The sequence below is a fragment of the Pongo pygmaeus genome, chromosome 2, assembly GCF_028885625.2.
Source record: "Pongo pygmaeus isolate AG05252 chromosome 2, NHGRI_mPonPyg2-v2.0_pri, whole genome shotgun sequence".
In the NCBI taxonomy this organism is placed as follows: Eukaryota; Metazoa; Chordata; class Mammalia; order Primates; family Hominidae; genus Pongo; species Pongo pygmaeus.
Genome location: NC_085930.1, coordinates 44,761,196 through 44,776,161, shown reverse-complemented (window position 1 = coordinate 44,776,161; position 14,966 = coordinate 44,761,196). Strand labels below are relative to the sequence as shown.

Here is a 14,966-nt window from a genome sequence, read left to right as displayed (position 1 = left end):
TAAAATTGTGTAGTATTTGCATGTAATCTATGCACATCCTCTCCTATACTTTAAATAATCTCTAGATTACTTATAATACCTAATACAATTATATTCTATATAAATAGTTGTTATATTGTATTGTTTTTTATTTGTATTATTGTTTATTGTTGTATTTTATTGTGTGTGTTTGTAAAATTTTTTGATCTGTGACTGGTTTAATCCATGGATGCCAAACCTGCAGATACAGAGGGCTCACTGTATTGCCTAATCCAATTTATTATTTTATCATTATTCCTATTACAATGCTGGTGATGAAGTAATTAAAAATTGATAAATGTGCTCTATCATAATACAATAATTGTTTGAACCTTCAACAATGCCTTTGCATTTTCAATACCAACAAAATAAATTTGAGAAAAAAGCCCCAGTCTGCTAAGAGTAGTTCATTTGTGGGCAGAGGGTTGAAATTACAGAAAAATGTTGCACTCTAAATAATATATTTCAATAATACTGAAATTTTATAAAATTAAGCAATATTCTTTTGTAATTAAAAAATTAATGAAATTCATGCTATTAAAAATAGAGCAGTAATATTTTTCTAAGACACTGGTAGAACTAGGCTACCTGAAATTTCCAGGTACACTTGCATTTTGGAGGATAGTAGCTCGGGTAATATGGGCTTGAAATTTTCCCTTCAAAGCCAGTGATGTCTTTGACCAACACTGTGTTTTCACACTCTGGAAAAGATACCCAGTGACACACAATGATTTGCAGCTGTGAGATTATGGAAAAATACACTTCATACATTTCTTTAATTACTAATGCACACTTCCTTGATTGACAAGCTTTATACATTTCTTAAACTTTGGGTTTTTTTTTTTTTTTTTCAGAAGAAAGAAATACCACCCTACAGATGTATAGCTAAAATGCTTATTCTCTAATTCTATATTTGTTTTCACATCATATGTTTTGGCTGCAGATCTGCAAGATGCTATTACTCTCTTTAAAAACATAGTTCTGAACTCAGAGACACCAGCAACAGCTGAACAGCAATCCCTCCTCAGAGGCCTGAGTTCCATCCCTCATATTCCCTCCTGTAAGCTCTAAACTGTAATAATCTCAACCTCTTTCCTTTGTTCACCCAGCCCTAGGGATGATAGTTACTTTCTGCACATGTTACATTCATGATACATTTCTCTTCTTGTCCTTTTGGCCTTTTGAGTAACCTTATTAACACCTTTATATGAAGTTAATAGTTCTTACAGAATTCATTCTGTCCAAATACCTAATATGGTCTCTCTCTTCTGAGTGGACCCTTATTCAGAGTCCCAGGCTAATACAATGAATATTACAACACAGCCTTCAGAAAGATAAGAACAGGCTATCATAACAAATACTTCTAAAAGTGACTTCTCCATAATTGAGGAAGACTTACTTTGTTCTGGAATGACCTCAAAATATGCCTGGATTCCTGAGAGCCTCCGTATATGAGGAGACTTAAATGTCACCAACATGAGATTATTTGTAGAAACAAATGACATTAATGTTCTTGTGGGTTCACAAATTCTGAAAGCAGATAATAAAACAAAAGTACATGAATAATACGTTATTTGAGAAATGGGTCTCCATTCAAAACGATTCCACACATTTCTTGGGCCATCCATTCAATCAATCCACTCAGTTCTTGGGAATCTCTCCCAACCAGATCCTCATCCATTAATAGCCACAGAGCACTACAGAGCCAGAAAAGGTAGATACATTTTTGTGTAGGAACCTCTACCAGAGAATTCTCAGGGATGGCTGTCACTGTATGCTCCTTGGGCAGAAATACAGTATAAAAGTAGTGTATCTAATGGCTAAGGTCCTAGACTCTGCTCTAAGGAAAACTGGATTCAAAATTCAGCTCCATCACTTAAATGGATGAAAGATGCCAGGCTTAAATCTTTGTAAGCACCAGTTTCTCTTCTATGCAATGGTAGTGTTACCAGAAAAAAGGCCATGTGAGTTGTCCAGGTCCTTGGCATTTTAAACAAACAACTGAACAAAATGCACAAAGCAACAAAGGAATGAAACACAAAAATGAGAAAGGAAAGCAAGGATTTATTAAAGCACTCCACAGGGTGGGAGTGGGCCAGACCAAGCGGCTCAAGGGCCCAGTTACAAAGTATTCTGGGTTTTAAGTACTCCTTGGGAGGTCCCTATCAGCTACCCCTTATCTCAATGAAGGGTTTGGCCCATGGCTAATTAAAGGCTGAGGTGAATTGGTGCAGTATGCAGATGAAGGGATGGCCCGGGCTTGACCCCCAGCCAATCCAAGGTGCTTTCTCTTTCCACCTGAGACGTGGCGGAAGCGGTAGGGTTGTAGAGTGATGGGGCTTTTCCTTTTAGTTTAGCTTTAGGAAGTTTGTGTTAATTGACCTTAGGTTCCCTGCCCCCAGATCTTCTTGTTTCCCCTTGAATCAGCTTTAGGAAGTCAGCACTAATTGGCCTTAAGTTCCCTGCCTTCAGATCCTATTCTCCTGCCTCAGTAGTAATAATAATAGTATGCTCCTCATAGCATTGTGCTGAGGATTAAATGAGATAAGTAAATATGTCTGAAAGGATGAAAAGAAGCTGATAATGATGGAGGGATGGGCATCAGTGGCAAACTTACTTTTCACTGCATATTCTTATATAGTGTTTGAATTTTTAACATGCACATTCATCACCAAAATATAAATACCTGCATACACACATAAAGCATTGTTGCATACATCCATAGACACGGTTAAAAATAATAGGATGATTTATGTACCTTTTTAGCACAGTGAGTAATAATTTCTTAATAAAGCCTAATTAATTATTAGTTTACCAAATATTAAGCACCCATAAATAAATATCTACTATTAAGTAAAAAATACTAGGGTATGTATATGTGTGTGTAATTACACATACATGAATGAAAGGATTTATGCTAAAATATAACAAATTTGTTCTGAATAATGAGGTTGTGAAGTAATTGATACTTTTCCTCTGACCTAATTTTCTACAATAAACATGTGTTATCTTTGTAACAAGAAAAAAAATTTGTTTACTAATGTGATGCAATCATCATAGGATATTTATTCTCACACTGTTGAAATAGTAGACTTCATTTTTATTTCAATAAATGTAAAATTAAACAAAGTATCTGTTATATTTCAGGTATATTGGCTGAAGTTCTTGCTGTACTGACTTTGAGAGTATTTACTACAAGTGGAAAACAAACATTGAGTCTGATAGGCTCTGGCGAGGGTACTAAAGTATAGGGGATATTAAATAGGGCATGGGTCAGTCATTGACCTCATGTGTGCACACAAAAACTGTTTCAAAAAAAAAATCCAGGGGAACACAGATACTGTAAAACAGAGGTTGTAAAAAATCTTTTTACCCACCAAGAAGAGTACCTGCATCGTACCTGTATAAGATGCTGCTCCGGATGGGCAAAAGGGAGTCGTAAATGGTCAGGGAGTCAGTGACACAGTTGTCGGCTTCGATTTGGATTGACTTGATTGAGAGACGAATCAGGTAGCCCACTATGGCCACCAGCTTGAAGTGACACATCAGCCTCCCTGAGGTTGCAGAAATCTCCAGCGGGTAGTGGAGAGACAGATGCTCTGCATAGAAGTACTGAGAGCAGCCTTTGTCTGTGGAGACAGCACCATTTTCCTTTCTTTTCTTTTTTTTAGGAATGACTTTTATAAAAAGAGAAAACTTTATAGAAAAGTAAAGGGCAAAAGAGGTCATGTGAAGGACATATGGCCAGCCTAGGTCCACTCCCCTGCCTTCTGGTAACAGCTCTGCATTTCGCCTTTAGAAACTACCCGCACTCTTGTCTATATAGTTTGGTTGGGGTTAAACTCACCCCTAGTTTCAGAGGTGGGCACATAACCCAGGCTGGCCAATCAGAGTCAAAGAAGTCATTTCAAGAACAGGCATGTCAGTCAATCCAGACAATGAGAGTCAACCCCAGGACTTCTGCAAGAGCAATCAGGAAATACGTGGAGGTGGTTTTCACCATGGTTTAGAAAATGATAAATTATAAGTTTGGATCTGCTTGGTGGTCCTTGTTACAACCACCGTGGAAGAGCACACTTGATAACGAAGCCTCCATAGAAGTAGGCAGAGATGCAGAGTTCTGATGATATTTTTATTTTAGATCCTAGACTCAACCATGACTAACACCAGCACACTCCATGTATGTCCCACTTACATGAGCCAGTCAAGTTTCTTTTGTGCTTAAGGCAGTTTGAATGCATTTCTGTCACTTGCAATTAAAAGAGCACTAACAAATACCATCAATTAGAAAATGAAAATTATAGCCAAAAACAATATTAACGTGGGGGGAGGGGGAACCACATGAAAGAATTTACCAGATCCTATGGTTGACGAGTAATCAGATCGAAGCCCAGCTGCATTGAAAAAGCACATGAGAAGAGACCGAATCCTATCATTTCATTTCGTTAGAATTTTGCTTAGTAAAAATTATTTTCCGTCCTTCTTTAAAAGCAATCAAACACATCTGGGATTTACTTTAAAATAATCCAGTGAGGAGGAGGTATTTGTTTAGGTATTTAGAGATCAAATAGCGTAGTCGTGAGTGAGTTGATAGTTGTCGAAGCTGAGTAAAGGGTGAATGAGAGTTCACTACTCTCTTTACTTTTGTATCCTTGAAATTGTACTTGCAAGTTTCAAATATTTTCAAAGGTAAGAAAGCAACCAAACAAATATGATATTAGTCCTATATATGAAATAGTACATGGGATACAGAATTTTCTGAGATTTTTCATTTATTTAACAAATATTTGTCAGCCACCTACCATATGCCTAGTGTATGTGTGTGTGTATATAATATAGATACTTAAATATTTTTTAAATACACATAAATTTATAATATATTTATAACATGTTCATGTATGTATTTTATATAAAAATTTAAATCAAAACAGAAAACTGCATAAATTTTGAGTTATGCAATCATTAAACCATTTTATTATCAAGGCAAACAATGAGATTTGCATTTGGGGCTATGAAGCAAGCTGTTTTGGAGTGTTGGACAACATTATGCAGTAAAGGGACAGTTCTGTCTGGGCAAGTAAAGTAACAAGATAAACCTACGCAAAATTCTTTCTTGTCTAGGGCTTCGTTCTTTGGGGACTTAGTTTGACGATGCATGACCTGAAGAAAGGTAGGTAGAGGTACACAGTAATACATTCAATTTCATATGTATATTGTCCCCAAATCTATTGTTCAATCGCTGTATACAACATTTAGCAATTTCCTTTACTAACATAGCTCCAATGTCTTCAGTTAATCCTGCGCTACTGGGATTGTGGGATAATCCCACATTGTAATGCTTCATTACAATGTTGACTGTAATCATGGCAAGTATCAGGAGTGCTGCAGGAAGGAATGCTAAAGGAAAATTACCCAACAATCACCATTTAGTACCACAGAGTCCATGTCCACAGCCAGACCCTGCAAGCTCCCCACAGAGGTCCGGTTTATGATGCTTGTCTGGATGGAGTCTTTCAAGATGGCGGCCACACAGTCTTCACAGAAGATGTGGCCTTTGGCTCGTTGCATGACAAACACAATCCAAAAGTGGACAAGGAGGCCACCTTTGTTGTTGCTGCTATAACGAAAAAAGAGAGATCGTCAGGGACCTCACAGGACTTTACAGAGAAGAAGTACCCAGCTGATAGATTCAAGGTAAGGCCAGTGAGCACATCCTTCAACTGAAGCTAGCTCCCTTCTTTAGGTAGTCATTGACATCTGTTATGAAGATTGGCAAAGGACAGCATCACGTTATATGTATTCAGACTATAGTGTTGGATTCTAATCTAAAACCATTACTGTATAGTTGCGTCTCCATGGAGAATATGCTATTTCTATGGATATCAATCAGTATTCAATGCCATTAAAATTTGAAACCATGGCTGGGCGCCGTGGCTCACGCCTGTAATCCCAGCACTTTGGGAGGCTGAGGCAGGCAGATCACCTGAGGTCAGGAGTTCAAGACCAGCCTGACTAACACGGTGAAACCCTGTCTCTACTAAAACTACAAAAATTAGCCGGGCATACTGGCAGGTGCCTGTAATCACAGCTACTCAGGAGGCTGAGGCAGGAGAATCGCTTGAACCCGGGAGGCAGATGTTGTAGTGAGCTGAGATTGTGCCGTTGTACTTCAGCCTGGGCAACAGAGCGAGACTCTGTCTCAAAAAAAAAAAAAAAAAATTAAAACCATTATAATGTTTGATACTCTGCCATGTCTGGGACTGTGCTAAATCTGCTTTATCCCATTTAATCTTATGAGAAAGTCCTATTATTATTCCAATTTTATAGGTGAGAAAACTGAAGCCAAATACAACTCCAAGTCACATAGCTAGTAGCAGATCCAGTAATTAAGCCCAACTTGGTTTCGAGTCTGCCCCCAGAGCCTGAGCTCCTAATGGCATAAATACTGCCATGTTTTATGAAAGGAACATAACAGGGCCTTCTGCAGTAAATGACTTGGGAAATGGAAGGTTAAGGAAACTAATCAAGTTGCTATACTCCAAGGCTTCTCAGTGCTTTGAATATGTCAAAGTGGATTGTGGATTGTGAATCTCTGCAGATACATTGGGAGTGGGTGGGGGTGGGATATAATATATGGTGCACAATTTTTTCTAAAAATTATTTGACCATGAATCCCCTTTTTTCTCAGAAGATCTCTAGTGACCAGTTTTTCACTGAACATTAAGAAATCATGGTCTGTGCTTTATTTTTGCCTCCACCCTCCACCCAATATGATAGACAAGTTTATGGCAATTTTGCACAGCAGCACTGCTATAGGGGTTCAGGATTCTAGCTATGGGGAGAAGGTTGGGATTTGGTGGATAAAGAGCAAAAACACATCATGAAAGCAGGGCAGTGAGTTGAGTCACTACCTGTGCTAATACAGTATGAATCCCCAACCACCTCCAAGAAGTTACTTGGAGAAGTTACTTGGAGAAGTTACTTGGGAATGGTGGAATCTCAGCCTTTTCATAGCCTTGAATGGACTTTAGAACAATGAACACAGAAATCTGAAAACAAGGGACATGGATTACCTGACATCTGCAACAACAGACTGCTCATAAAATTTGGAGAAGGCAGATGTTGTATAAACCAGGTTTATCTGAAAAAGAATAGTTGAGGTATCTGAAGTATTTCATACTTGACTTCCTTTTACAGTATCTTAAATGTTGTAGGCCCAAGCTCTGACAGCCAGCAAGAAGAAGTGCAAGCCTCAAAATAAAGGCTCCTAACTCCACACCCAGACATTATTTCTTGAATTCAAATAAATTCTTCCCACAACAATCTTGAGTGACTTACTTTCATTCTGCTATCTGTGAAAAATCAGTGACCCTCAGTCATTTATTGCTCTCTTTAAACTCAAACTTAACTTCTGTATTCCACCCACTGCAAAGGTTAATTTTCTCCATAGTTAACAAATCAAACTCATTTAAGCACATTTTCGTAGTACAGTATCTGACCCAACGTCTTTTCTATCAGTGCACCAGCGTGGACTATATTCTTAAGAACACATTCTCACATTAGCCACTAGGGGGCGAGTGGTACCCACAGCCAGGTCTACCAGCCCCTTCAGAACAAACTCTAGGGAAGGGCCCCAGCCCTTTTAAAACTTCATAATTGGATCTCAAAGGAGAGCTCTATTTCAATCGATTTACCTTCTTGGCCCTCACCTAGCATTTCTAAAACCAAACTCACTCTCTTCTCCCAAGTCATTGTCTCTAGTATTCCCCTTCCTACATAATTTGAAAACCACCTACATAATTGCCCAAGATTAAAAAACAAAAAAATTTAACCCTTAGAAATTATGAAGTGTAGTGGAAACAATATAAGCTGTGAAATTTAAATTCACTGTGCAACACAGAACATGTTGCCTAAACCTGTTTAGGCAGGATTTTTTTTTTCTTTTTCTTTTTCACCTATAAAGTGGTAATCAAAACACTCCCACCTCCTTGGGATAACTTGAGAAATAATTGGTATACAGTCATATGCCACATGACATTTTGATCAATGACAGACCACATATATGACAGTAGTCCCATAAGATTATGATGGAGCTGAGCAACTCTTATCATCTAGTGATTTGTGTTACAACTGCATACGCTGTTCAGTACAGTAACATGCCGTCCAGGTTTGTGGCTTAGGAGCAGTACCATCTAGCCTGGGTGTGTAGTAGGCCATTCCAGCTATGTATGTGTACACACACTCTATGATGTCTGTACAACAGTATCTCCATTGTTAAGTGACACAGGACTGTATAAATATTAGAGGCAAAGGGTTTAGTGACGTACCCGGTATATAGCAGGCATTCAATAAGTAAAAGCTGCTCTGAGCACTATTGTCTTTGATGTGCTCTCTCTCTCACCACCTTTCCTCCTTCTACACAGCCAGTCATTGTGTCAAGGTCATCACTATGACAACCCTCTCCAGTACCGTGGAAATACAAATTGACAGCAACGTTCTAGTTGGTAATATGTGCCAAGAGCCATGAATAGATACTTTTCTATTTGTCCAAGTAATTATGCTTTTAGGAAATCACCTAAGGAAGTAATCGGAGATACTCACAAAGAATGTGGCAGTTTTGCTGTCACATTATCTACAGCAAAAATTGGGAACAGCCTAAACATCCAATAAATAGGGATTTGCTAACTTTGAAGCTATTGTAACTTACATTTTTTTAAGGAAGATTTACTTGCATAGAAACATGCAATAGCATGCTAAGATAAAATGTTAGTTTATAAAACTGAATATAATATTCCAATATTGCACTATTCTCTATGTCTGTGTATTTCAGAATAAAAAGGGGCTTTATCTCTGGTGATGACGTTAAAGAAGATGTTAGTTTTTAAAACATAATCATCTGGATTTTGCTAATTTTTATAATAAATATGTATTAGTTCTATAATGAAAAAGTTTTTTTTTTACAATGAAGAGATTGCCAGTGCATCAACATTGAAATAAATGTGTACAATAATGGAATTAATCGGTATGCATCTAACTTCAGAACTGGAAGGTATTTTAAAGGTCATCTGATTCCAATTCTTTTATTTTACGGTTGAGAAAAACTGAAGCTGAGAGAGCCAATCTTTTTTTTATGTTGAAGCATGGGGGCAGGGGGAGAAATTCTATCTTACAGCCAAGATGTGCTAAATTTCATGTTTTCTTCTGACACCTTCCTTTGTCTACCCTGCCCTCTACTTGCCTAAACCCTGCTCACCTGTGACACTTGTGGTCCCCTCCAGCTTCATCCCCCACCTCCCCGCAAACCCACTCTACCCTAATCCCCTCTACCCCATCGCCTCACCACTTGCTGCACAGTCCGTGCCACTGAAAGAAATTCCCTGGACTCCTTTTGTCGGTATTCAGGAATAAACTCAATGTTGGTGACGCGAAACATCCCAGCAAAGTAAAAAGCATCTTTGCTTTCTGTCTTACCTGTAAAATAGGAGAGAACGAGATTAGGAGGCTTTCCCATCTGTGTGGCAGTAAGGAATTGTCTGAGCTATGTCAGTATGAGGCTCCTAAAATAATTTTATTTTAGGAAGCTACATACTAACTGGTTCAGAGCCTGTGAAGTTTTAAATGTAGGTAACAACATCTATTTCATCAGCAGCAAATAACCATATCTCAGAATATTCCTTCTATCCACTCTGGCAAATACTTAAGAGCAAGATTAAAAGGATCTCATGGCCCTTGTGTGTTACTTTTCTGTTGCCCATATGTACCCTGCTTTATCATAATTTCTCTCTGTCTCCTTTATGGGCTCTCTGAAGGAATAAACAGTAATTTATTTTTATTCCTCAGCCCCTAATGCAGGGAGTGCCTGGCTTAGCTGTGAAGCTCAATAAACATATGAGGGAAGGAAGGGAGGGACAAAGTGGGTAGAGGGGGAGAGAAAGGGAGAAAGAAAGAGTGAGAAAGGGAGAAAGAAAGAGTGAGAAAGGGAGAAAGAAAGAAAGAGTGAGAAAGAGAGAGAGAGAATATTTCCTCTTAGCACAAGGCCCAGCACATGGAAATGCTAAATAAATGATGGCTGAATTAAAAAGAAGTTGCAACCGCTGTGAGTGATAGGAAACAGCTTCCCTTCTAAGATCCATTCAAGGTCACTTTAGCCCCAGGAAGTGTAGGGAGGCTGGGGACGGGAGGAGGCAGCATGGGGTAAGGGGCAGAAGGATTGAACTCCTGTCCTTGATTTGTTTTTTCAGGTAATGTGACCTTGGACTGATCACCTTGCCTCTAGGCTGACCATATAAAACAACAGTTGGTTTTTGGTTTTTGGTTTTTTAAATTTTTATCAGGGAAGTGCTTCCTAGATTTCTTTCTTTTTTTTTTTTTTTTTTTTTCCGATTGCAGACTCTAAAATTCAAATGAAAGCTATGACTTCTTTCCAGAAGCTCATGCATCCTTCTCATATCGGTAACAACAACCGATATGAGAATATATCTCTACAGTCAGAACAACAACCACATAAGAAAGATCAATTAATTTAGCATTAAATCAGACTATATTTACCTAACTCTTCAGTTCAGCCTAATGTACAAGATCCTCCGTAGTCTCCCTGTTTACCTGTCTCTCTGTCTACCTCCTTTTTCAAGGCCACCCTCCGTGCCCAGATTTCATGTATCAAGACTAACCTGTTTTCTATTGAAAAATTCTTACTTGTCCTTACCAGTCTCCCTTTGCTTGTACTGATCTGTTTCCATGAAGTGGCCTTCTCTGATTTTTATAAGCCAACAAACTACATCTGCACAAGGATGTTCTAAAACTTTATATAAAAATGCTAGGACAGTGCAAATGTGTCAGCTGGGGAACAGCAGAGAAACCACGGCAAATAACCTGCTTTGTTCCGGGTTGGGGTTGTGTGTGTTTGTCTTAATGGCCCATTGACTTGACTTCCCCACCAGTTTCCTCAAGGACAGAGATCTTTTGCTCACCACTCTGCTCCCATGCCTACCCCAGGACGCAACGCATAATGAGCAGTCTCAAGATGCATCAAATGAACGCTCAGGAGCCAGTTCATGAACCCTTCTCTGGATGCCATCCCTGGGCAATTTGGATGTCTTTCTTCTGTCATCACAAGATAATCACTTAAGCAAAAAAACTCACACCTTCTCTCTAGCACTGAACTCTGAACTTTTTGAAAGTAGAAAATGCATCTGTGAGCTTTCTGAAGGTAGGAGATGCATCATGGTGTGTTTGATGCCCTACATTCTGCCAAGCAAATCACAAGTGATCAATTTATGTGCACATAAGTGACCTGAACCGTTCAAGACAGTATTCCTTCACTCTTTGCCTGAAAGTCTTCCCTTCCAATCAGATTTTCATATCTCTGAGAGTACATCTAGGAAAACTGTTTCTCTTCCCATAACACTTCCGTCACTAAATGTGGGGGTGGGGGCGGGGGTTCCGCACACCAAGCAATTCTCCAATTCATTGCAGACACCAACTGGATGTCCAATGATTCAATTCAATTCTGACAGCAGCTACCAAGAGTTCATGTCAGACCCCAAAGGTTAAAGGCACATTCTTACTAGACCACCTCCCAATGCAGATCCCAATCAGAAGTAGTAGGTCCCCAGGCTACCCACACTGCTGTCCAAACTGGCTACAAATTGGCCGTTCTCATAAAGCCCTCAGGTTTCACAATTTGCTAAAATGACTCACAGAACTCAGAGAAACACTTTACTTACTATTACTTCTTTATTATAAAGGATACAAATGAGCAGCCAGATGAAGAAGTACCTAGAGCAAGGTCCAGAAGGGTCTCTAGAGTAGGAGCTTCTGTCCCTGTGGAGTTGGAGCATGCCACCCTCCCAGCAACTGGATATGTTCACCAACCTGGAAGCTCCTTGAACCCTGCCATTTAGGGTTTTTACAGAGGTCAGTTTTAAATCATTGTGCATTCATGATTAAGCTCAACCTTTAGCCCCCTCTTGAAAGTTACAATCCTCTAAGCATGTGGTTGGTTTCTCTGGTTACCTAGGGGCTTTCAGCCACCAGTCACTTCGTTAACATACAAAAAGACATTCTTAGAAGCTCTGTGATAGGATCTAAGGACTACAATCAAATATTATAACCAAATGTATGTATATAAAACAAAAGATGCTCCTATCACTCCTATCATTCAGGAAGTTACAGAATGTTAGAAGCTCTGAGCCAGAAATCTAAGGCACAGAATAACTACATATTTCACATTGTATCATGGTGCATGATTTTGTATCAAATATATTAACATGTATAGATGGCAACTCCGATACAAGTCAACAAAGGCTATACTTGCAGTGTTGCATAAGTGAGAACTCTATAGGAAAGGGCTTAGTTATGACACCTGTCCAAAGGGATTAGTCAGATCAACAAACACGTAATAACAGAGGAGAGAAAGATGCATGTGCAAAATGGAGCTCAGAGAGCCGGAAATTCAAGGTTGCCTAGAAACAGGTGGTGGGTGGAATGAGGAAATGAAACAGCTTAGCATTCCGTTAATTTTTTTAAAGCTACAAATGCATTACATTTCTGAACTAGTCAAAATCTCCTGAGCATCCTTCTCAGCTCTTCCCATCCTGTCCCCAATCTCCTCCTCTTCCTCTCCTATGGGGAGAAAACGGTGTTGGTAAAAAAAAAAGAAATGAGAAAGAGAATTCTGGTTTATGTCTCCTTAAAATGTCAACAGCAGGCCTGGCACCATGGTTCACGCCTGTAATCCTAGCACTTTGGAAGGCCAAGGTGGGAGAATTGCTTGAGTACAGGAGTTTGGGACCAGCCTGGGCATCATAGTGAGAACTCTGTCTCTACAACAAATTTTAAAAATTAGCCCAGGTGTGCTGGCATAGACCTGTGGTCTCAGCTACTCAGGAGGCTGAGGCAGCAGGATTGCTTGAGCCCAGGAGTTCAAGGTTGCAGTGAGCTGTGATTGTGCCACTACACTCCAGCCTGGGTGACAGAGCAAGACCTTGTCTCAAAACAAAATAATAAAAAACCATCAACACCGGTTTTGGAAATGGTGTATCCATATTGGAAAAAGGAAAATCCCATCAGAAATGCCTATGGCAGATTAGGGCTGCATTGCTAATGCTAGACTCACACCCTAAGCCCTAACCCCAAAGAAACACAGATTTTTAACTTACTGATATACAGCCACAGAAGTGTCCAGGCTATGACTGCTAGGGTGAATAAAAATACTGTGAAGAGAATGATTTTATTTTGTACATTCCAAAAGGGAACTTTTTTCTTGGATTGCTTCTTGGGTTTGGCTTTGCCAATGGGTCTTTGTGGTGGTCGTCTTCCTGGCAATGGTAGTCGTCTCCCCGGCAACGGTGGCTGTCTCACTGGCAGCTTCTTTTGGGCACTGACCACTTGGACTGAGATATTGGATATCTTCAAAAAAAAGAAATAAGATGTGTTACCAAGTAGAAGTAGACAGGATCTTAAATGAAACTACCCAGTCAGGAGATGTTGGTGCTAAAAGGCCTAAGTGTAACTATTTAAGCATTCATATTTATGTAAGTATATCAAATTATTTACGTAAGTATAATAACTTGATTTGCACCAAGTCACAAAATTAAGATCAGATAAACTAGACATTACTGTATACAAACCCTAGTGAAATGGTTTCTATCGGGGGAACCAGCCCCCGATATTTCAATGTAGGTTCTTTTCTATTTTCCCTAAGTGTCAGCCGGTCTGAGAAATAAAGAGAAAGAGTAAAAAAGAGAAATTTTAAAGCTGGGTGTCCGGGGAAGACATCACATGTCAGCAGGTTCCGTGATGCCCCCTCAGCCACAAAACCAGCAAGTTTTTATTAGCGATTTTCAAAGGGGAGGGAATTTATTTAATAAATTCAAATAAATAGGGTGTGGGCCACAGAGATCACGTGCTTCAAAGGCAATAAAATATCACAAGGCAGAAGGTCAGAGCAAGATCACAAGGTCAGGGTGAAACTAGAATTGCTAATGAAGGTCCATGTCCTGCTGGGCACGCTTTGTCATTGATAAACATCTTAGCAGGAAACAGGGTTCAAGAGCAGAGAACCGATCTGACTAGAATTCGCCAGCCTGGAATTTCCTAATCCTAGCAAGCCTGGGGGTCCTGCAGGAGACTAGGGTGTGTTTCATCCCTCATCTGCAACCGCATAAGGCAGACACTCCTAGACGGCTATTTTAGAGGTCTCTTCCCGGGAATGCATTCTTTTCCCAGAGCTGTTATTCCTTACTGGGGAAAGAATTTAGCGATATTTCTCTTACCCATTTTCGGCAATAAGAGAAATATGGCTCTGTCCTGCACGGCTCCCAGGCAGTCAGACCCAGTGGTTATCTCTCTTGCTCCCTGAACATTGCTGTTATCCTGTTCTTTTTTCAAGGCACCCTGATTTCATATTGTTCAAACACACATGCTTTACGAACAATTTGTGCAGTTAACGCAATCATCACAGGGTCCTGAGGCGACATACATCCTCAGTTCACAAAGATGACAGGATTAAGAGATTAAAGTAAAGACAGGTGTAGGAAATTATGAGAGTATTGATTGGGGAAGTGATAAATGTCCATGAGGTCTTCACAATTTGTGTTCAGAGACTGCAGTAAAGACAGGCGTAAGAAATTACGAAAGTATTAATTTGGGGAACCAATAAATGTCCATGAAATCTTCACAATCTGTGTTCTTCTGCCATGGCTTCAGCAGTTCCCTCTGTTCGGGGTCCCTGACTTCCTGCAACAGTTTCTACGTTCTTTCCTCAACTCTCCAACTCTGTTGAATAGCTGCTGTGGAGGAGAGGCCTGAATTTCATGGGGTAAAGTAGATTAGAGGATTTGAAGGTTAGGAGATTAAGGTTAAGATTCTCTGTGGGTAGATTCATGTGTGTACACAGCCCCTTTTTTTTTTGGACAGAGTTTTCTCTTATTGACCAGGCTGGAGTG

General features: G+C 39.6%; 1 protein-coding gene across 1 annotated transcript in view; it reads right to left on the bottom strand.

Moving 5' to 3' along the window:
• The window catches only part of TMPRSS7 (transmembrane serine protease 7), a 46,643-nt gene that overhangs the window by 30,019 nt on the left and 1,658 nt on the right, over positions 1-14,966 (bottom strand). The window contains exons 2-8 of the mRNA XM_063661626.1: positions 13,179-13,428; positions 9,359-9,489; positions 7,092-7,159; positions 5,442-5,635; positions 3,419-3,647; positions 1,418-1,548; positions 607-719 (exon numbers count right to left, since the gene is read on the bottom strand). Of these exons, the coding sequence (XP_063517696.1) occupies positions 607-719; positions 1,418-1,548; positions 3,419-3,647; positions 5,442-5,635; positions 7,092-7,159; positions 9,359-9,489; positions 13,179-13,428 (1,116 nt within the window). The remainder of the gene's footprint in view (positions 1-606; positions 720-1,417; positions 1,549-3,418; positions 3,648-5,441; positions 5,636-7,091; positions 7,160-9,358; positions 9,490-13,178; positions 13,429-14,966) is intronic.